This window comes from Amblyomma mixtum, chromosome 8 (assembly GCF_055824585.1).
Source record: "Amblyomma mixtum isolate Tamu chromosome 8, ASM5582458v1, whole genome shotgun sequence".
In the NCBI taxonomy this organism is placed as follows: domain Eukaryota; kingdom Metazoa; phylum Arthropoda; class Arachnida; order Ixodida; family Ixodidae; genus Amblyomma; species Amblyomma mixtum.
In genome coordinates, this window is record NC_143019.1 from 63421624 (window position 1) to 63444534 (window position 22911).

At 47.4% G+C, this 22911-nt stretch overlaps 1 protein-coding gene across 8 annotated transcripts in view; it reads left to right on the forward strand.

The window, feature by feature from the left end:
- Window positions 1-22911, forward strand: part of LOC149332751 (ninein-like protein) — a 554277-nt gene that overhangs the window by 94257 nt on the left and 437109 nt on the right. For all 8 annotated transcript variants that reach the window (XM_089558330.1, XM_089558331.1, XM_089558332.1 and 5 more), the window contains exons 2-3: window positions 18918-19125; window positions 21776-21923. In XM_089558330.1, coding sequence (XP_089414456.1) covers window positions 18919-19125; window positions 21776-21923 — 355 coding nt within the window. In that variant the 5' untranslated portion in view covers window position 18918. The remainder of the gene's footprint in view (window positions 1-18917; window positions 19126-21775; window positions 21924-22911) is intronic.

The following is a 22911-nucleotide window of genomic DNA, read 5'->3' on the forward strand; positions in this document are numbered from 1 at the left end:
TGAAACGCTTACTAATTGGTGTTTTGATCAGCCGTGCGTACTTCATTTGATTGACGCTTGTGGTGCGAATGCCTTCTAGTACTAGCGTCCGAAACTTTGGTCAGTTGCGTTTACGGATTACAGGGCAGTGATTATATATATTAGTGTTCTGTTCCCCTGGAAAGAAAAACAATTGACAGACGATTGCGGTAGTGGGTACTGCGAAACTTGAGTGCAGCTATTCGCACTCCAACTGCCACCGCTGGAAAGTGGCTTGTTACGCTGCTAGCTACCCTCCGGAATCTTCCCGTGGCAGCGACCTTACTGGTGGCGTTACGCCGACTACTATGACGCGGAACGCAGCAACGGGCGCCCAAGAGCTACGCCCTAAAAAGAGTAGGGGAGAGGGGGACACCGCAACTCGTGTCTGTCTCTCAGTTACGCTTTATTTTCACTTGTGCCCTGCAAGAACTTCGGCCCATCAAGGATTCGAGGACATTTCGCTGTTCGAACTTATAGCAACAGAGTGCCGAATATATTTACAATTCAGATTTTTTTTTTTTTTTTCGGAGGCCGTTTTTTCCCAAGGGAAGCATCAGAAGTCTCATCGCGGAAGAAATATGGTCTGGTTAATCATGAAAAGAAAAAAAAGCGCAGCATGGTTAGTCATAAAATTATCTGATTGATCGAGACAGTGATGACGTCACAGGACCACGTGACATGGCCTAGCGCTGATTGATCGATGGGGTGTGTGACGTCATGAGACCACGTGACATGGCCGAATTTGCAGGTGCGCTGGCCATGTGACATGCTGAGCTGTGACATGAGAGCTGCGCTTGGTTGTGTGCAGGCGTTTCTAGACGGCTCCGCATATAAGGTTAAAGATGGAGCATCGGCGTGTGCAGCAATGACGGAGGAGGAGTAGACCGAGCAGATTTCTGACTCTATTGCTATCGCGTTCTCAAGACGAAATGTAGCCAAGTGTCCGCTAAATTTTCAAACCATTATTCGCTGTCTTGTCGCGCGCTCTGACTGTGCCATGGTTTTGCGGTCTCTGACACTGGAACCACACAGCCTTTTCAGCGCTACATGGCTGGAGTTATATGCTCAGTTCAGGCACTGAGCAGTGTAGCAGAGAGATATCCGGGCCCCATCTCTCTTATTCGCTTCGCTGTGGACGAAGGAATTCGGTCTCCACTGCGAGGGGGGGGGGGGGGGGGGGGGGGAGCAACGAGCCCGCGTGGCCCGATAATTGGTCGGTGGGGAACGCACCCGCGAGCCTTCCGCCACAGGTCGCGCAGCGAGAGCCGTTATAGATTTTGCGGCTAATTGGCCCTGACTCCGAGATAGCGGCGGCGACCCAGGCTCTGCCGTGTCCCCCTTTGCCCCGCAGGCTGGAATTTTCCCCCTGCGTCTCCCCCTGTGCTCTGGAAGACGCCAGGGTGCGCTTTCGCTGCTTTGCACGAAGCGCTGGCGTGCGCCCGTACTCGAGAGATTGTTTTTGGACTGTCTCTGCGCTGCCGCGTTCCGCGATTAGCCACGGGGGTCCACTTCCGCGAAGCTCGGAGTGCGCGTTTGTTCGACCCCGTTCACGGTTTCGAATTGAGGTAGCAGATTGCGCAGAGGTAGCGGAAAAAGATTAGCGCAAGTGACCGACGACGAGCTAAGCGGAGAAAAAAAGAAACGATTATTTGCGAAGCATTACTTTCTGCTGAACCTTCCGCAACGCTTAGGATTGGGGAAGACATGCCATTGGAATTTTCCTGAGCCTCAGCTCCGCGAGTGCAGATTATTTCGCATCAGTCAGTTGTTTCAGTCTTTTTCCTGAGCAGCTGTGCAACTTGGTAATGTGAAAGAAAATTAAATAAAGAAGTGCAGGCACTTATTGTAGCGGAGAAACTCTAGTGTGACGCAGTTTGAAGTTGATTGATTTAGGCCTAGAACATCGTGAGGAGCAAAACCGCAAAACAAGACGAGGCAGATGCAGGCGACAACGCAGCTTTTGTCGCCTACCTCTGCCTCTGTCCCGCCCTGTTTTGCGGTTTTGCTCCTCATGGTGTCCTACCGACTGGCCTACAACCACATCCTTCTAGGTCTTGAACCTGCCGGAATCCGGGGCTCTCTCAAAGGTGCTTTTTGTGAATTGGGCGATGTTAAGGATATTAAAGTTCTACACTTCCTCCGTCCTGTACCGGCACTTCTGCAGGAGAGCAGGTAACATTTTTGCCGATGAAGAGTTGCCAGTCTAGTCCTGCTCGCTGGCCGTCGGTCATCGCTCGTGTCGTTTTGTTATGTTGTGTGGAGTTGAACGTCCCAAAACGACTTAGGCAATGAGAGACGACATAGTGCAGGTGTCCGGATTAATTTCGACCACCTGGGGTTATTTAACGTGCAGTGACACCGCACATCACACGGAGCGTGTTTTACATTTAGCCTTCATCGAAACGAAGCCGCATCGGCTGGGATTCGATGCCGCGTCCTTGAGCCCAGCAGCCGAACGGCATAACCACTGAGCAACCGGGTGGGTTCTGCAAGGGGCCAGCACCTGCAGTGTGTGTAAATAAACCTATTAAGTTGCAAGGTTGGGTCTCTTGAGCATCTCTTGCTCTTTGCTTACTCACGAATGGCGGCCGAAAAGTGCACGGGAAACCCGTACCCCTCCCTCCCCATTTTAAACTCACTGGCCGATTTGTATCGCCGCGTATCATACCAGGTATATATCCTTTTCGGGAATGAACAAAATTGTTGCCACTCATAAAATCTTTAGAATCGTCGCTGCGGAAGTAGAAAAGTAGGAAAGAAAGAAAGATGTCCTATACTTGTTGGAGGTTTTTTAAAACGAAGGATGTGCGCTTCTTTAACCGTCGCCCTGCGGTTGGTGGCAGGTTATAGCAGCAGTGTCTCAGCCCAGAGAAAATATGATGGGAGGATAGAGTGGTCGCCTCCGTAACTGCCTCGATTTTTATCCCGTTATAGCGAGAAGCACGAAGCTTCAAGAAAGGACTTCGTAGTTCAATTTACGAGCTACTTCTTGAGGCAAGAGGTTCCATTGACATCATCTGCAAAAAAAGGGAAAAAATATCGTGCCTTTAGTTAGCGATAATTGCGTAAAGGTACGTAATTTAACAGACCCAGGCACCTTGAAACGCAAATTCTCGTTTTGTTATACAAACGCTGCATAGCAGGTTATAAGCCTTCAATTTAAGTTCGTTTATAGACGGCCAGCAATTATCCCTCTTTGCAGGTGTGCTGAGGAATCTGTCAGACTTTCCCATATGGCATACGTAACTTGCAGCTGGAGGTTGTTGCGCCAAATTTCTATAGCATGCGCATGATGGCAATGGTCTCACAAAGGGTGTGCCTAATATTATTCTCACATATGCCTGATGTGCAGCCAACCAACTTCGTTTGGCCCGTTTCTCGGATTCTACAATAAGAAGCGCGGTGCCTCTTACAGCTGTACTGATTATATGCAGGGTATACGTGCGAGGTTCGGAACAAAATTACACGCAAATTTTTGCAGGTGGGTTTTTGTTCCTAGCAGTTTGGTGCACGTTTGAGTTGCGCCCATATTTCTGGAGCTCTCGCGCACTCCTTCGAACGCTTGACGTACCTTTTTGTCTTAATAAAATCCACCCAACCATATATCAGGACGGACATAAGCCACTGGTGCGGACACAGACCAACTCTATACCACGCAACATGAGGCTGTCAGAACATCGCCACACATACGGAATCCCACACCGGAGCAGTGGGAAGCCGCGCTGTCCAGCGGAAACCTGGACAGCCAAATACAGGGTGTTCCGTATTTATCTGTCCGGGTTGTAAAAATTCTCCTTCGCAAACCAATGGTCTATTTCTTCTCAAGCACAGACCAGAGTAGCTTGTGACAGTCTGCGTTTTTCGATAAATAATTCAACATCGGAACTTGCCTGGACTTCCCGGAAACGGTGAAAAACTGGAGTCGTCTGCGAGCAGAATTTTTCACGGAGGTAACCGAGGCGACTGTGATAGCCGAATGGAGAGGTTGCGCCATCTGGCGCACAGCAAGACAATCAATATCCTTGCTTGGAGCTTGGGTACGTATCGAACACCCCAGATGGCGCAGCCTGTCAAATCTGCTCCTCCGCTCGCCTATTATAGACGAAAATTCTCGGCGCAGACGACTGCAGTTTTTCGCCGATTCCGGAGAAATCAGGAGAGTTCCAAAGTTTAAATTATTTACCGAAAAACGCAGACTATCATAAGCTACCCTACGGTCTGTGCTTGAACCCAAACAGGCAAGTAGTTTGCGCAGGATAATTTTTTACAACCCAGACAGATATATACGGAACACCCTGTACAGTTTGTCGACCGCGCATGCGCTGCAGGTACAGTCGCTGGACTATGGGATCCACCCGCCTGCTCGACTCCACGTTGGATGCTGTCGAGTTTCAGTAAATTTTTTCACCTCACTCACTCATTCACATGCAAACCCTCGAGGTCATGTCACTCACATGCAAAACCTCGAGGTCATGTCACTCCGAAGAATGACCTTCCAACGCGGGGGTGCGGCTGTGACGTCATACCATGTGACTCACCTCGCCGTTGCGCTTAACCACATGACTCGCAGTTCATCTGATAAGATGATAAGAAGCGTTGGCAGATAATGGTTGAGGAGTGGTGCGCTGGAATCAGTGCTTCGGCTGTGCATTATAGACGGCTGATTGAATCTGATGACTCTCATGATCAAGAAAGCCGTCAGGGCTCGTTGGCGAAGGATAGAGCGAAGAAACGTGCTAAGATTGAAGCATATGCCGAAGAAGAACGAGAGGCTCGTCTGGAGAAGCAGCAGCGGCGTGAACAACGACAGAGGAAGCGGGTAGAGGGCGCTGCCATTGCCTCCGCATCGAGCTTCCGCTCTGTAAACTGACTGCAGCCGGGTTGAACCCCAGCCAATTTTTTTTTTATTATTTCTTCGCTCGCTCCATCTGCTCCTCCGCTCGTCGGTGTGGGCGCGTGGTACCTCCAGCGGACGTGTTGCGGTGATTTCACGGCTACGGCGTGGGCGCCTTAAACGCTGAACCGTGCATGCACGACTCTTCGCGTTTGTTCGATAAAAACACAAAACATTTGTTTTTTTTTTTTGTTCTAGCCGAACCTTGAAACAAAGCCTCCCGTGTCAATTTCCTGAACCTCTACACACGCTCGAAATTCTGTGTCTTGAACCTTTGCACGTCTGCGCAGCTCGATCACGCCCGCCGCCTTTTGCATGCGAAAAGTCTGTAGACAGCGTTGTACAAATAGAAGGGGATGGGAATAGAAGGGGGGGGGGCGGGGGGGGGGGAATCCAAGGATGTGCTTTTAAGGGCACGCCGAAAAATAGAAACTAGGTTTGAGCAGCCGTTCAAACAACGCCCCGGACGGAAGTAGAAGGCGACCCTTGACCTCAGAAAACAAAACGAAAGAAAAACAGAATTAAGGCCTCTGAGCATCGCGCTTTTATACGTGCGGCTAGGTTTGTTTCTTTTTTTTCCCTCTTCGTTTCTTTCTACTCTTAACGGCGTAGGCGGCTTAAATACGTAAACGCGGCGCTTCGGGCGGTGCCGTCTTAAGGTCTTTCTCCAGAACTGGCTTCGGAACTCGCTTTTTTTTTTCTTCATGTGTGCAGCCACAGACGGCCGCGCGCGGAGCAGACGAAGAGGTCGTCTGCGTGGGCGTTTCTTCTGCGAAGGGCTTCTGTGGGGAAGAAGAAGATGATGATATTAATAATAATGACGATGGTGACTGCCAAGGGGGCGCTACGCTTTTTTTTTCTTACTTTGTCCCGGTGACCCGTTCATTCGTACGCTCTGTGCAGAGCTCTGTGTGTCGTCATCGGCGCTGCTGCTGCTGCTGCTGTTTTCCATTCTGCCACCCCGGCCCTCCCCTCCTTTTTTCGTTTCCCTCCTCACTCTCTTCTCTTTCTTCTTTTGTTCGCCGAAGCCCTGCTTGCTTTCTTTCTTTCTTTTGCTTTAGGGTTGTCCTCCTCCGTATGCGGGTACCGGTTCCACCCGCCCTCTTCTACCCCGGTGGTCGTCGTCCTGCTCGAGAATGGTCGGGCAGAGGCTGAGTGCGTGCCGTGTCGTGCATGATTTATTCGTTTACCTAACGAACTCCCTTTCCCCTCATATCCCTTCCCATTAAACGGCGTGGTCTTCAGAGCTCGCGCTATAGCGCGCTCGAAAACACTGTATCCGACGGTGCGCGGGGAAAACACGGGCAGAGCTGTAAAAGCTTCAACACGCTTTATGGAGGGACGCGTGCGAAACGACGGTAATAACAAGAGCAACAAAAAGGAAACGCCTGATAGCGATTTTTTTTGCAGCCAATTCAGTCGCCCCGCGAAGCACATGCAGACGAGGTCGCGCTTCGATGGAAATGGGCGCGCTATTAGCGGCGTTCGCGGTTTTTATACAGCGGCTGAAAACAAGTGCTGTGGTCGTCCGACAAGACGCGGACTGCGAGCTGTTCCGTCTTGATGCTCAGGTGTGGCTGCGCGTTGTGGCCACACATTCGTATTAACGCGATATGAGAAGAAGAGAGAGAGACTTTGATGAATAATGGAGAGGTCGGCCTGGTTATAGGCCTGGCATGCTACTCCAGATGAGGGTGAAAGAGGGAGAGAGAAAGAAAAAAAAAGGTGACATCAAACATAGTCAACACTCACAAACACACATGATTATCAAAGTATGTCCACTAAAACCATGTCCCTTAGATGACTATCAAAGTATGTCCACTAAACCCGTGTCTCTTAGAAAAACTAAGAAAGCTTTTGTCCCTCGCTCAGCTGAAGTCGCATCAGTCCAGGGTCCAAGGACATGCTCCAGGTGCACGGGGTCGTCCTGACGAAGTCCTAAAGCACCTAACAGTGCCTTGCGATGGGCATTAAATATTTGGCAGTGGCAGATCAAGTGTTGAATATCCTCGCTCACACCACATGTCGAGCACAGAGGGCTACTTGATACACCAATTTTATAAAGATCGAATTTAGTAAAGGCAACGTCCAGACGAATTCGGTGCAGGCAATTGCAGTCTCGTCTATCTAAATTGCGTGGCATGCGTAATTCACAAGCCTATCGTTAAGGCTCCTGTTATACAGGAAATCTGACGTCATCGTCGGCGTTGTGTGCAAGAAACCTGGGTGAGCCACCTAGGTCGCGTGACCTCCGTGCGCCATCACAGCCTGCCCACCGGATGGTGAACAAGAAGGGTTGAAATGCGGGCCAGTTGGTACATTGTAAACGGAAAAAAAAAAACCAGTCACACAAGACGACGGACAAGAAGAGTGTACACACCACAACGACTGGACTAACAACTGAAGTTTATTGGAAAAAACATGGTCCGAGCAAGGCCAGCAGAGCATGCGCAACAGCATCATCACTACAGTGCACAGAAATACTTAAATCGAGATCCGCACTAGGAGATATCAAATATGGTGTCCCACAAGGTTCTATTCTCGGTCCGCTCCTTTTTCTTTTGTACATAAATGACATTATTAACGTGCCCCTAACAGCAGACATCATACTATATGCTGATGACACTAACGTATTTTTTTCTGGTGCAAACTTATCTAATGTTCAGCGCGAAGCTAACATTTGGCTAAAGAACATTTCTGAATGGCTAAGAATAAATAAATTAGAACTTAACATTAAGAAAACAAAGTACATTGTTTTTCGCCCTCGTGGTAAGCATATTGATGAAAACATAGCGCTAAAATATAACGGTGAGACCATCGAGCGCTCCATTTCTCATAAATTTCTGGGAGTTTTGTTTGAAGAAAACTTGAACTGGTCAAATCATATCGACAGCATAAAAACCAGTATTGTGAGATCTATTGGTATTATTAATAAGTTAAGAAACTTGCTACCCCAACAACTGAAAATTCAGCTTTATTATAGTCTAGTGCATTCACGCCTTCAATACTGTTTATCCGTTTGGGGAACTACAACAAAAACCAACTTAGATAGGTTATATACATTACAGAAACGAATAGTACGCATTATAGAAAATGCACCTTACAGGACTCATTCTGCCCCACTTTTCAAGAAGAACACTGTGCTAACTATCGAAAACCTGTTAAACAGAAAAACTGCAATTGCCATATTCCGCGCAGTCAAGCTTAATGAAACTGAATTTTTCCGAAAATATCTGCTGAAAGAACACAGCTACAACACAAGGTGCACAGCTTACAACATATGTAAAATACGCACAAATTATGGCATGCAAAAGCAATCCTTTGTTATACCCGATTTGTTAAATCGTCACCCAGCCATCATGACAATTGTAAATCAATCACGGTCCATAGGGGTTTTCAAAAAGAAGTTGAATGCCTACTTAATGTCATAGTAGAAAGGACTTGACTTCGTACATTTCTTGCTTTTTGAGTGCTAGTTTCTTACCTTTGCATCACGTTTTGTATCGCTGCATGTTTTTTTTTTTTTTTTTTCGTTTTTTCACCTGTAATTCAGTGCCTGCAACCGTTTTCATGTCCACATTTTCCTTTCTTTTCCTTCACCGTATGCTGAGGTGCTGTGTGTATTGAGAGGCTGACACTCGTCAGGCACCTGTGCCTTTTTGTCAGCCTCTTAGACAGACCTGTACATTTGTATCACGTCTGCCTGAAATAAAAATAAACTTCAAACTTCAAACTAATCACTGAGCATAAGAGACAAAGACAAGAAATCTCATCTATCGTGGACGACCTAGAAAAGCAAATTCTTTTTCAAGTAAGCGCACCGAGATTGTGCTTATACAATCAGAGCCTAACAAACCGATATGATATGAACAAACTGGCCGCCACGGCTGGTGGCCGTTAAACCATTGATTGGTCGTGAGTGGTTGCTCGGGAAGAGCAACATGGTTCTCACAGGCCCCACCGGTGGCAGCACCTGCCATCGCAGGGCAGTGGCGCATGGTTTAACCGCTGCACGACTGCGCCAGGGATGGTACGAGGACTTCCAGCAATGTAAAGCTGAGAGTGACAGCCGCTTTCTCATGCTTGAGAAGAAGGCTGAGCTCTTTATTGTAGTTGGGTGCCTCGACATCCTTGCGCAGCCAAGGATATCTGCTGAGGTTACCCAACCCTCTTTTAAGCTTTTGTTAGTAGCGATATAAAAAAATTATCTTCTATGTGTTCACTAAGTACTACTAACGTCATAGGTCCTCTACACCACCGATGATTTCTCACGTCTCTATACAAATCAGTGCAGGAATTTTTTCATACATACCTTGTGCTTGGCGCATGATGGCCTTAGTCGCCTATGTGCCATAAAACACAACACAAAACTGAGAGTGAACAGCGCCGCATATATGGGCATTGACGCATTAACACTATCACGATCTTGTGTCGCGTCCAATTTTTGTGTAGCGCAAATGAAGCCACAGCGGGAATTGGAAAGGCGAGAAAAATGAGACACCTGCAGAATCGCTTTTTTTGTAAACGAGAAGTAGCGTGCGTCAGGGAACAAACTTTAATGAGTTGAAATCAAGAAGAAAAATTTGCATGGGCTGAGCATATAATGCGAAGGCAAGATAATGGAATGTCGTTAAAGGGGTACGGACACAAAGTTTTTGTGCGTCCGTTTTCTTGCCTTGAAAGAGGCCTACGGGCCTAGTAACCATGAAACTGAGCTCAAAACACCAGTGCGTAGCTGTAACAATTAATCACAAACGATTTTGTACTGGCAGTTTGAGACGCCGTCGGCGCCCGCTCTGGAGTACACCTTGACGTCACGGTCGACCGGCCAACCTGAACTGCCGTAATACCGATTCAGTCATTCCTGCGAACAAGCACTGGGTTCGGTGACATGCACGGACGTCACTGGATACGGGGGCAAATACCGAGTGGCCCCTCGGGTAGCGTTCAACGTCATAATGAATTACGTCCACTCAAAACTAGGGGTGTGCGAATATTCGAAATTTTCGAATATAGTTCGAATATTATATTTTTAGTATTCGTGTTGTTTCGAATATTCGATCCAACGCGAATATACGTATCTAGCCGAATATTCTATTGTGAGCACACCGGCGTTCATATCGGTCCGCAAGTCCTTTCGACAGAGACATAACACGGCGGCGCCTAGAGCAATGCGTAACGTTGGGCCATGGCGCAGCTGACTGCGCTGATGAGCTTCTTTGTGGCTATACCTGCGAAGCTGGTATAGTCAGAGCTGTGCACGAAGTGCCTCGCAATACGTGCCAGTTCAGTGCCAAGTGGGAGGGCATTTTCTGTGGCTGGAGGAGTCGTTAAGGGAACTACTTCTGCCTGACCATGTGGAGCAGCGGGTTTTCCCTTCTCGATAACCTTTTATGTTCATCCCAGCAACGCGCTTTTGTGCTTATGACAAGCTAGCCTTAATCAGTGCTGGGTACTAGCCATCTGCTCTGATATTTCCACTCTTCTAAGAAGAATGTTCGAGGCTTTGATGCTTTTTGTGCAGCCACACAGACCTTTTGTGTTCATTTAATCATTGATAGTTAAACTGTGATGTTCTTGGGTACTCAAATAAACGTTTTGTAGTGGTTAAATGCATCTGTTCTTGATTATTCGATATTCGATTCGATATTCGGAATCAAGTATTCGTATTCGATTCGTATTCGAAAAATTTGATATTCGCACACCCCTACTCAAAACCCGTGCCTTAAACCTTCAAGAAGGCATCTTCTCACGCCCTTACGAAGTATATAATATCATTTGTTTGCACTCGAAATTTTCAATCTGACCCCTTAAAAGGTTCCAAGAGAAGGCAAGCGTAGCAGGGGCTGGCAGAAAGTCAGGTGGGCGGATGAGGTAAGGAAATCTAAGGGGATAGGGTGTCCATAGCTGACACAGGACAGGGTTAATTGGAGAGATACGGTAGAAGCCTTTGTCCTGCAGTGGGCGTATAGTTAGACTGATGGTGATGCTTCCGGTCGCATGCTTCACGGAATCGATTTCGTTTAGAAGGCCTGATCATTATCAGAACTAGTATTTTCTTTTCTTTCTGTTCTCTTCTTGTCGTTCAGAGTCCGGTATGGTGCGAGTAATTTGACAGATTACTCAATTTATCGGTTGATTCAATGATTTTTGCGTGCCAGAGTCATGATTCAAGCTGTGGGGGACGCCGCAGTGGAGTGCTTTGTATTAACTTCTATTGCCGCGTGTTTTGTTAAAGTGCTACTAAATCTCGGTACGCTGTCGTATTTTTCCGGTTCACCTCTTATCGAAGTGCGGCCGCCGCCGCGGCCATGCATCGAACCCTAGGCCTTGGGTTCAGTGGCAGAACGTCGCGACCATTGAGCCATTGCGGCTGGTTCTGCTCCGCTTGCAGTCGCGCAGGTGGAACGAATTCTCCAGCCACGCATGTCGTGCGACGCACCGGCCGCGGTGACTAGGCGAATGTGATATACACGTATACAGCTTTAATATGAAGAGAAACGTTCAGTTCGCACGCCAGAAAGAATTAATCTTTTTTTTTTCTGCACTGATGCTGAAAGTATGTGATTGGTGTTGCTTATCCAGAGAAGAACCATTTGGAAGAAAAAAAAATTGCCTGCCGGGCATACCTATGGAGTGATTAATGACTGGCTGATTGGAGTAATAATGACCGCTTTGTGTGGGTGAGACATTGTTATTTGTGTTCACACTGCTTTCACGTGACGTCACCGGGGCCGTGACGGTGCACTACCCATAGCTTTTATGGCGCTCATGTAGGAGCCGATAAGTGGATTAGACAGACAAGCTTTCGCCTTGCTCCTGGTTCGCCAACATGGTGTCCGCTATCACGTATACGTGCGGTGATCACGGAGTCTTTTTCGATGTAGACGTTAACAGCTTGAATCGAGTGGCGGGAAGATTTTTTAAGCGCAATTTTCTCAGAAGTAAATACGTCTTTTGCTGCCGGACAATTGTCGTAATGAGAAAGAGCCGCGGAGTCGATTTTTAGCCCGAACAATAATCGGAGGAGGTCGTCCGCAGTGCCGCTTGGTGGTTCCGGCTGTTGTTGTTGGTAATGATGAGAGCTGTACGCCCTATCTCCGTGGTGCCTGGCTTGAGTGAGTGAGCGAGGTACCTTTTATTTAAAGAAAAAAACTGAAAAAAGTGGGACTTAAGTCCAGGGCCACGAGTCTTGTGACGACATCGCGTATCATTTGCGCTGTTGTTAAGCTCAGTTGGGTTTTCAGCGTGTCGCGTTGCGTGACCCATCGCACTTTGATCGCGCCTGTATAAGTGACTCAGTCGTGCTACGGATGATGCAGAGGACTATTGGGTTTGGGTAGTTAGAATATGAATATGCTTAGGTTATTCCCTTATAAAAATGGTCGATAGACTTCTTGTAGACTTTATCGCCTTCCTATATATATTTCTTTTTATGTATTCATACTCTTCAGACTGTCTACGGACAAGTCTACAGAAAGTGTATGGCCGTAAACTATGCATTGTCTATAGACTGTGTATACAATTTGTATTGCCTGTAGACTGTTCTCCAGGATTTGTCCACAGAGAGCCTATGGACTGTATAGCCAAGTGTGGACAGTCTATAGAATCTCTTAGAAAATTTTTGTAAGGTTTAATTTCTAGCGGCCACACTTGGTACCCACGTTCCACGCGTTCCCGCAGCAATCTCAATATTTTGTGTCGAAAACGGTATAGTTTAGTATGCAGTGTACCCTGACTTATGCAACACTGGTGGACACCGAAATGCACCGATGCTGATCTGCGATAAAGTTTTGCCTTCCTCGAGCACACATGTCATCCAAATCTAGCCGCCGCGGTGGCTCAGTGGTTATGGTGCTCGGCTGCTGACCCGAAAGACGCGGGTTCGATCCCGGCCGCGGCGGTTGAATTTCTTTGGAGGAGAAATTCTAGAGGCCCGTGTACTGTGCGATGTCAGTGCACGTTAAAGAACCCCAGGTGGTCGAAATTTCCGGAGCCCTGCACTACGGCGTCTCTCATAGCCTTAGTCGCTTTTGGACGTTAAACCCCATAAACCAAACCAAACCAAACCATCCAAATCTAGTACCTGCCTCGTTCAGCTCCTACACCTTGCCGTGAGCTCCAGACTTATATATGTCCTAATGGAAGGGCATTCGCCTCGTATATTGGATGTGCAGTCTTTGTTAAAATCATAGAGCCTTGCGGAGTTTTTTACAAGCCGTGGAGTGGCCGAGCTCTCTCGTACATGTGGCAGTCCTTAACTTGGGAGGGTTGATGGCCCGAGTTCAACCTGCCATCGAGAGATGAGGGTCGCTGAGTATGCAGAACGAGCCACTCTGCTAAGGTCAGTGCAAACCGCTTGGGCTGTATACTTTTGACAAAGGATGTACAGTCTTTGTGAAAAGTTTAGAGCCCAGGGGGTTCACTTCCAAGCTTTATATTGGGACTCCAGGAGCATTCATGGAAGTCCTACCTACTGCAGGAGGCAGAACAAGAAATCTTCTCATGTCCAGGAAATTTGCAGCGCTAGAGATCCATTAAGAACGACACAGTGTGACTCAAAAGGAAACTTGCCCCGCCGCGGTGGCTCAGTGGTTACGGCGTTCGGCTGCTGACCCGAAAGCCGGCCGCGGCGGCCGAATTTCGATGGAGGCGAAATTCTAGAGGCGCGTGTGCTGTGCGATGTCAATGCACGTTAAAGAACCCCAGGTGGTCGAAATTTCCGGAGCCCTTCACTACGGCGTCCCTCATAGCCTGAGTTGCTTTGGGACGTTAAACCCCAATAACCAAACCAAACCATCAAAAGGAAACCCCCTGGGCTCCAAACTTTTGACAAAGGCTGTACATACGTGAGCTCAGAACCCGGTGTGCTTGGGACGCAGCGTCCTTCTGACGGGTACGAGCTTGATGGCATGAGTGCGACTTTGGACAGTCGTAGATTCATTGCACAGTGCCAGTTCAGTGAGAGGCGCGTTCTTAGGGCTGGCTTTTGGACTGCTTGTACGGTGGAAAAAGCGGTGCGGGCTTGGAGCCGAGTGGCGGTCGTCGCTGGCACCCTTTTGTGGCGCGTATCCCTCGCGACCGCCGCTACGGTGATGAGGCATTGTGTCCAGCGGCAGTCGCGGGCGATCTCGCGCGCGCTGGCTCGGTGCGCGAGAAAGAGACGTCGACGGCACGGTGGCAACCCAGTTCCGCGGCGGCCTGCGGAACATTGCCTTGGTGCCGCTCTCCGTTTCGAACCTTCGTTTCTTTCGGCCAGACTCTTGCCATTGAAGAAAAAAGAAGAGAAAAGAAGACCTGACGACCGTGTGCCTTTACTACGTTTTTCCGGTCACTTCATCCTCACCTGAAGGAAAGAATTCCACTTAAGTTACCAAGCCAACGTATTGTTGTTTGTTTTGTCCTCAACGTATAAATGACGCATACCCATTGTTGGGGATTGGCCAAGACGCCGGCGGTGACTGGCAGATATGCACTGCTTCGTCCTCTTCTCTCCTTCTGTACTCTGTCTCAACTCGCCATGCTTAATGCCTATGCGTTCTAATCCTGGACTCGAGCTAGGTCGGCGGTTCGAACCTCGCCGCGGCGTCGGCATTTCGATAGAGGAAGAATGCAAAAATAAGTTACCTTGTGGTCTTGCAAACACCTCTTGTGCATGCCGGGTGGGCTGCTTTGCCACCAGCTGTTTATCTTACACAAAAAAACTTCACACTCAGCACATTCTATTAAGCTGAGTTACCTTGTGTTTGGAGCTCTTGGTCTCAGATGCCCTTGCGCCATAGAAATCCATCATCATTATTATCATGACTATCTTCCATGTTGTGACAGTCCGGAACCCACGTTGAGTGACATGACACGGAACAGCGCGCTTCCTATAGACAGTTATTTCGATGGCATGTGCATGTCGGCCTGTTCCTTGCTCCCCGTTTAACGGTTTTATTTTAGTGCAGTTGCACTACTACCCGACTTCTCGCAAAAGCCCGATGTCTGAAGCCGAGGAGTTGCTCGGGAAGAGCAACCTGTGTAGCACAGGCCCTATCGATGTCGTCACCTGCCATTGCAGGGCAGTGGCACATCGCTTAACCGCTGCACCACTGCGCCAGGAGTACTATGAAGACTCCCAAGGATTGATGAATGTAGAGAATGCCCAGTTCCGCACATATGGGCATTAACCCATTAACTCTATCCGAACAACTTCCATCCGGGAACAGTGGATTCGAACTTTTGAACCGAAGTCAAAACCGATGTGCCAGCGCAGCTAATTCGCATCTGGCCTAACTACGCAAATCGAACGCCATTTTTTTAATACAACAATGCATTTCCCGTCTGCGTTGATGAACACCGGCATCTGCCACGTTCTCGGTTTTGCATCCGAGCACAAGGATACACTAAGCCTGGTTGAAAGAGTAGAAAGAACGCAGTGTCAGCCAGGTGTGCTTAGCAAAAGTGATATACAGGAAGAAAATAGTCTCAGTACAGTAGACGCCTGAGCACCTGTACAAAAACCCTTGAGGGAAAGCCTCTCAGCCACTGCGTTGCGGCATATTGCGAGCTCGGGCAAAGAACACCCTTCCTTATCCCGAAAGGCGTATTGTCGCATTAAAAAAAAAAAAAAAAACTGGCAAAAACCTTTTCGCTATGTGTGCGGTGAAAACAGTGTCGGTGAAATTAAGCAGCAGCACTCACGTAACGCAGCGTAGCAGGTGTCCAACCCCCCTTTCCTTCGCATAGCACTAGTCTGATAGCAGCGACATCACCGCACTGCTGTTAAGCTAACCTCCTATTTTTTTTTTCTCTACAAAAAACGAACACCTACAACTGTCAACGCTGCCTTCTTCGTGCGCCTGCGCCTTCAGTGTCCTTCAAAGCCCAACTGGATAGCATTCTTTCTTGAAGCCTTTTGAGCCTTAAATAGTTTTCTGGTCGGACACAAAGGCGTCAACGTGACGGATGCCAGGGTTCGGGAATGTACACTTCAGTGCTGTTACCTATACACTATATAAATAACCTTACTACAAAGGACACGGACTTGAAAGCGCCGATTAACTTTGCTCCGGCCAACCTGGGCGACATTCCCACGAACTCCCAGCAGGGCCAGCAGGCGAACGCCTGGACCTTACTGGTATATATACCCCACAAACTCCTTACAGAGCAACCACCACTATGACCGAGTGTGCAAGGCACTCGGCATATGGAGTGGCAGGTGGGGTGGAAATCCTGATGCATGCCAGGTTGGCCTGCATGCCTGGATGGATGCCACCCTACCGGAAGACTGTGTCAGAGCTGTAGCACTGGATAGCCCCTCCAGAGGGAGCCGTATAAGCAGTGCATACGCCCCCGCCCTGCGCATAGAGCACAGGTCGGGGGCGTATAGAGAAAAGCGACGCACCCCGCACTGCGCAGCCGTGGCCGGTGGGCTGCGCAGTGTGGCACACGCGTTCGTTCCCTATTCCACACTGGTTGGTGCCTTGTCCCGTCGGGGTCACACGACGAGGACATGAAGCGGGAGAGACAAGTTGCGCGGGTGCTCCGCAGTCTTTTTGCATCAACACGGAGCGGTTTAAGGGACGCTGCTCTACGTTTTGAGTGCGGATGCAAGTGTGGCTCTGCGATGTACGGAGGGAGAAGTGGGCAAAATTACGGAGTGCCAGCCTTAAAGTGCATTCCTGCGTTTACCCGAAAACCTCGAAGAGTCCGAAAGTTTTGTACGATGCAGCTTGAGTATCTTAACGGGTTGTGTTAATCAGCGAGCGTGTAGAGTGTGCTATCAATCGTCCTGTATCATTCATTCATTCATTCATTCATTCATTCATTCATTCATTCATTCATTCATTCATTCATTCATTCATTCATTCATTTTTATTTCCTTAAAGGCCCCAGGAAGGTGTATTGCATAAGGAGTGGGAAGTATTGGGAAATCATTGTTGTAATAGCACCTTTTTTTTTTCTTTTCACTGTCAGTGAACTTAGATGAGTAGGTGGTTCATTGCTTATGGTACTCGGCTCCTGACCTGAAAGAATCGGGTTCGGTCCCGGCCACGGCGGTCGCATTTCGATGAGACAAAATACTAGAGACACGTGTACTGTGTGATGTCAGTGCACGTTAAATAACCACAAATGGACGAAATTATCAGGAGCCCTCCACTACTGCGTCCCTCGTAGCCTGAGTCGCCTTGGGACTGTAAACCGCACAAGCCAATTAGATGACCAGGTGATAACAGCAGTAGTGCTTCGAAGGCGTTCCAGTCTGCAGCTGTGCGGGGACAAAAGGAATTGGAAAAGGTGACAGTTCATGAGAGTTGAAGGGCAATGTGTATCTGATGGCTGGGGCGCGCGCAGAATGCGTGCTGGGTTAATACTAAGTGCGGGGCACATGGTTCTGTTCAAGTTTTTTGTGGACTAAAGATAGGCTGGAAGTGCTGCGACAGAATGACGAGGGCGGTAAACCGGGTGCTGGTTTTTAGGTGGAAATGCTGACGTCATAAGAATAAGGTGCATGAATGAACTTGGCAGCGCGATTTTGCGACAGAGTGGTAAGGGCGGTAAACCGTGTGCTGTTTTTTAGGCGGAAACGCTGACGTCATAAGAATAAGATGCATGAATGAACCTGGCAGCGCGATTTTGAACCGTCTTGAGAGGGTTAATAAGTATTCCAAAGGATCATGATGTGAATTCTAGCTTAGACCGGACGGAATAACTTACGTTGAGGATCGTTGTGTAGGTGACGTTTTATGAATCCTGATGTTTTGTTGGCCGATGATATCCTGTTAGTGACATGTAAACTCCGAGAAGGATCACTAGAAAGTGTAACACCTTAGTTCTGATATGACTGAACGGTGTTTGTGGGCAAGTTAGAGATTACGTGGTAAAGAATAAAACGATTACGACGACGGTGGGAGGATAAAAGCTTACATTTATGCAACTATTCGCCTGACACAGCTCTTATAGCGACGGCTGTTTAGGACAAGTTTACCTGTTTTGCGCAGTTGGCGTAACACCGCTTCGCACGCACTGATTGGTCAACATGCAGGGACGTCACGGGTGTCAGCATAGTCACGCCACGTGCACTGTCATAGGAAACAGAAGTAGGAGTCCGGAGAAGAAGAGAAGACGAAGAGTATTGTGTAATCTACATATTAACCAATCGCAAACAGCCGTCGCTGAATCCCGCGTTGCACAGAGGTGACTCGCGCTGCGAGATTTTTTTCTGCATAGGCGGGCTTCACCGCACAGTGTTTGTGCTTGCAGAGAAGCTACTTTGGGGGCATTCTTCCCCGAATTGTGTAAGAGCAACAGTTGTGACCGGATGAGGACGTGCTCTCTGAAGCATTTGGCGTCGCAATGGAGACCATAATTTTTTTTCTCGTGCATTTTAAGGGGTGCGTCAAATATAATTGGTGGTTTTGAAGGGTCTCCGCCAATGAGAGGTTGTTGCATGGTCCCTGTTTAATGTTGGTGAGGCGCACGGTGTTCGAGCCGGCATTAGTAGAAGGAGCGCCGCTGGGGCGTCACTATAACCAGGCTTTATTTCTGCTTAATCACAGGAAACACGCTTATAAAAGGAAACAGAGAACAAAAAACACCAAAACCAGAACTGGTTTTCTGGTTTCTGGTTTTGGTGTTTTTTGTTTTTTTGTTGTTTTCTGTTTCCTTTTATAAGCGTGTTTCCTGTGATTAAACTTTCGTTGAGAGTCAGCGCTTGTTCCTGCGTATTCTTCCTTTCATCCCCGTTTGTTCGCGCTGTTTTTTTTGCATAATGTATCACCAACTCGTCCGCTTAGCTATCCTGTTAAATTTTATTTCTGCCGTGGTGCATTTGTTCTCCCGTTATATATCAGCTGATTTTGCAGAACTGGTCAGCAACACCACATATGCACTACTGTGTCGTTTTCTACCCGGTGGAGATATTTAAATTGGTCATTGTAAATGAGCGCGGTTTATAGGCTGATGTGTGTGTGGGCACCTCCACAGTATGGCTCCTCGACTCTCGTGCATACTGCAGGATGGAGGAGGAACAGGACGCCGGGGTGGCCCAGCTCCGGGAGGTGTTCGACGCCTGCGACACGAACCGGACGGGCCGCCTGGACGCCCAGGGGCTCCGGCTGCTCTGCCAGCGGCTGCAGCTGGCCCACAGGGCGCCCGCCCTGGTACACCACCTCCTGGGCCGGAGGCCCGAGGCCGCCGCCACCGGCGACGGACACCCGGACACGGTCGGTGCTTGATTCCACTGATGCGCTTTTAACGCCGAAGGTATCGGCGATTGAAAAATGGCTGTGGCTTAGCTTGGTTAAGCCCGGTAATTGCGAAAGCAATATCCGTACCTACGCCATGGTTCGGCTGGTAGTGAAGCTGGTGGTGGTGCTTGTGGTTAGACTTGTGGTGATGCATCGGTTATAAAATTCAATACAATCCAATCCAATACAATATGCTAATATGGTAGCTACCGGCCTCGCTACGCGACGGGCTGAAAGTGCAACTAGTATTGCTTTCGCAATAAAATCCAATCCAATAAAATTTAATGCAATCCAATCCAATCCAATCCAATATGCTAATATGGTAGCTACCGGCCTCGCTACGCGACGGGCTGAAAGTGCAACTAGTATTGCTTTTGCTATAAAATCCAATCCAATGCAATCCAATCCAATCCAATATGCTAATTTGATAGCTACCGGCCTCGCTACGCAACGGGCTGAAAGTGCAACTAGTATTGCTTTCGCAATAAAATGGAGCTCCTCCTCTCCCCAGTCAACTCATGCAGGCCGACGCACCAGAAAAAAAAAGAAACAAAAAAAGAAACCGGTTGGCCCTGCAGCCCACCACGCCCCATCCTGCCCATATCACCTGAGCATGCCCTAATGAGAGGGCTCGCCCAGCTGGAATACTCCCAAAGACCTCGCCTACAGATTTGTTGCTTTAGAATATGACCATCAAAATCACTTCGGGCCCCTTAAACAGTGAAAGGATGGCTGTGATGTTGCAGTGTGGTGCAGGTCACGTCAGGCATGAAAAACTGCGATATAATCGCTGCTTCCTTTTTTGTAGTGATATTCACTCATGAGGCTGGCTGTAGTGAATTAAGACGATGAAGCAACGATTATACTATATCTTATTTTTAGTGTGTTAGCACTTATAGTGTCCATTCCCCGCTCTATGAATGTAAAGTAGAGAAAGAAAACCAATCGGTTTTCACTTAGTTAAGCATCGAATATGCATTTGGTCTAACTACGCAAATCGACCATCAATGTTTAGTCTCGTTCTTCATTGTTCTGGCAGTTCTTTTTTTTTTTCCGTGCTTTATGGACCACGGTTCTAAACTTCAGCATCACAGCCATGCGCTTGGCTGCTGAAAGCGAAACAGCATGAGAGAAGAAATTCAATTATAATTATTTAGCTGTCGCTATGTGGTGATTGATGATTGCTAATGTATTATGCATTATTACAGAGAAGACACGAAATGAAAAAAAATGAGAGACAGTTTGTAGAGTTAATCAAATGCAAAGTAGGTGCACTAGCACTGCTTACCGATATAGCTGCTGTACTGTACTACACATTGTTACACTGTGTTATGCGTGGACAAAGCAGATGCTCCAGAGTTTCGGCACCACCACATGTTTGTATAGTGTGTGACAGTCATGAAGTTCAACATATTCTGGGTGAACCTAACTGAATGGATAAACGAGCCAAAACTGTTCTCATTGTTTCAAATGTTAACTGGTTGTTTCCATTAGAGATGACTGCAAGAAGTTGAAATGTGTTTTGTTAAGTTGCTAGCTTCTGTGCTACAAACGTGCAAAGTCTACTTATGCAGAGCAGAACGATGGGCCAGTTGGTGTAGCGACATATTCAATAAAACTTTGTGCAGATTAACACAAGACGGAGGGAGAAACACGCACTCGAGTGTGTATGTGTTTTTCACCCTCCGTCTTGTGTTAATCTGCGCAAAGTTTTCTACTTATGCCTATGGAATGCCTTTTTACTCCAGGCATGTTCATCTATGCAGTTTAAATACAAGTTAGAGAAGCTTGGAAAAGAATTGGCTGTGATTAAATTCTGAAATCTACCCCAATTTTCATCAGAACCCTTTGGGCACTAAGCCATTAGCACTTTGTAACATTGCTGTAGAGCTGTTGGTAAAATGTTTAGGGGAATCCCCCAAGGTGGAGTAGATTTGTAATAAGGGAGTAATTACTCATTGGCATCCACCCGAGCGCAGCCATACGGCTACAAAGGAAAGCTATACAGCTTTCTCAGAAACTTCGTAGTTAAAAAAAAATTCGTCCTGGTCCGGGGTTTGAACCCGGGACCACCGCTTCACCGGAGCAGTCGCTCTACCAATTGAGCTAACCGGGACGGCAAGCTTACGGTAGGGCGAGAGCGAATTGATCAATAACTCGAAGTGGGAACAGTGTTGGTCAGATGTTTAGGGGAATCCCCCAAGGTGGAGTAGATTTGTAATAAGGGAGTAATTACTCATTGGCATCCACCCGAGCGCAGTCATACGGCTACAAAGGAAATTTTCTTTAACTACGAAGTTTCTGTGGAAGCTATATAGCTTTCCTTTGTAGCCGTATGGCTGCGCTCGGGTGGATGCCAATGAGTAATTACTCCCTTATTACATTGCTGCAGAGCGTAATATGTTGTTTACAGACATGATTAACCAGCAGTTAAGCGTGTGTTCTCTCTAAAATGAATTTAAACTTCTTGTACAAGCATGTAAAATGTAGGGAACAGACTGCAGAAAACCAAGGGCGAGCAGGCAAGAGAAAGGAGGAGACATAGAGCACTGATGGCCTATGATAATTGACATAGGGAGATACTATTATAATCAGGAAGTTAATATGATTGCTCTATTTCTTTCAGGTGAGCTTCGAGGAATTCAAGGAAGGCTTCATATCTATCCTCACCGAAGCAGAAGACGAACTGCCTTCGAGTGATGCAGGCTCGAGTGATCCATCCGGTGTCACAAGCGATGTCGGGGAAAGCCACGAAGTCTCCACGTCGAAGAAAGGTACAATGGCTGTTTAAATTCATCTCTGCCGTCCTCTGTGGGGATGTGCAGCAGTTTGATTAGGTAGCTTTACTGCAACTGTTTTATTATTATGTCGCAGTAAAAAGTTTTTTTTTTGTAGAATCCAGGTGGCGTGAATTGCGTTCTCAGAAGTTTTCTTCATGCTTTAATTTGTAAATGGTCTCTAGTGCTTGACACTGGAACACTTTATTTTGTTTGTTTGCCTGTTCATATGCACTGCAATTCTGTGATTTGGAACATAGCAAGATGGGAAAACAAGGGCACAAAAAAGGCAAATGTACAGAACAGAATGGAAGCATAAGCACCATGAGAATAATGAGAAATAAATCCACAAATATGAACTGAAGTAAATTGAAATGCACAAAAAATTACCCACAGAGAGTATATTAAAGATATGGTGCAGTGGGAACTTCTGAGCTTTAACTTTATGCATTTTTAACTACAAAAGGTGTTTTAAAGCATTGACAGCGTTTTAAAGCATTGAAAGCATTGAAAGCGTGACACCTCCTGCACATATCTAGTTCATTTTGTCCATCGTTAAAAGTTTATTTGTTTGTTTATGCTGATGTGCAATGAAGTGTATGTGCCCTTTATCCCAAAAACTGTGCAAGTGCAATACAGGGCTTATCTCATATGTCATTTAATGATAACTTTACATGGCATGTTTTGAATGCATTGGGTAATGACACTTGCTTGAGTTTAATCCAGGGGTCATGGAAAATGATGGCCACGTGTGAATGCGTCCATTTAAGGGACAGCAGACTTATTGGCTAGATTGATGTTGCCACCTAGTTGGGAGGAGTATATGGAGCGCGCTTCTTAAACAGTATTGGCAAGGTCGCTTGTTCTCATGTTTCTGGTGCATTCTACAACTGTGCCCCAGTGAGCTGGCTATGCTTAGTTTTTCATGGATTACACATATCTGTCTCCAGTTTCTCCCATACAAATTGGCAAAAGCATGGATAGC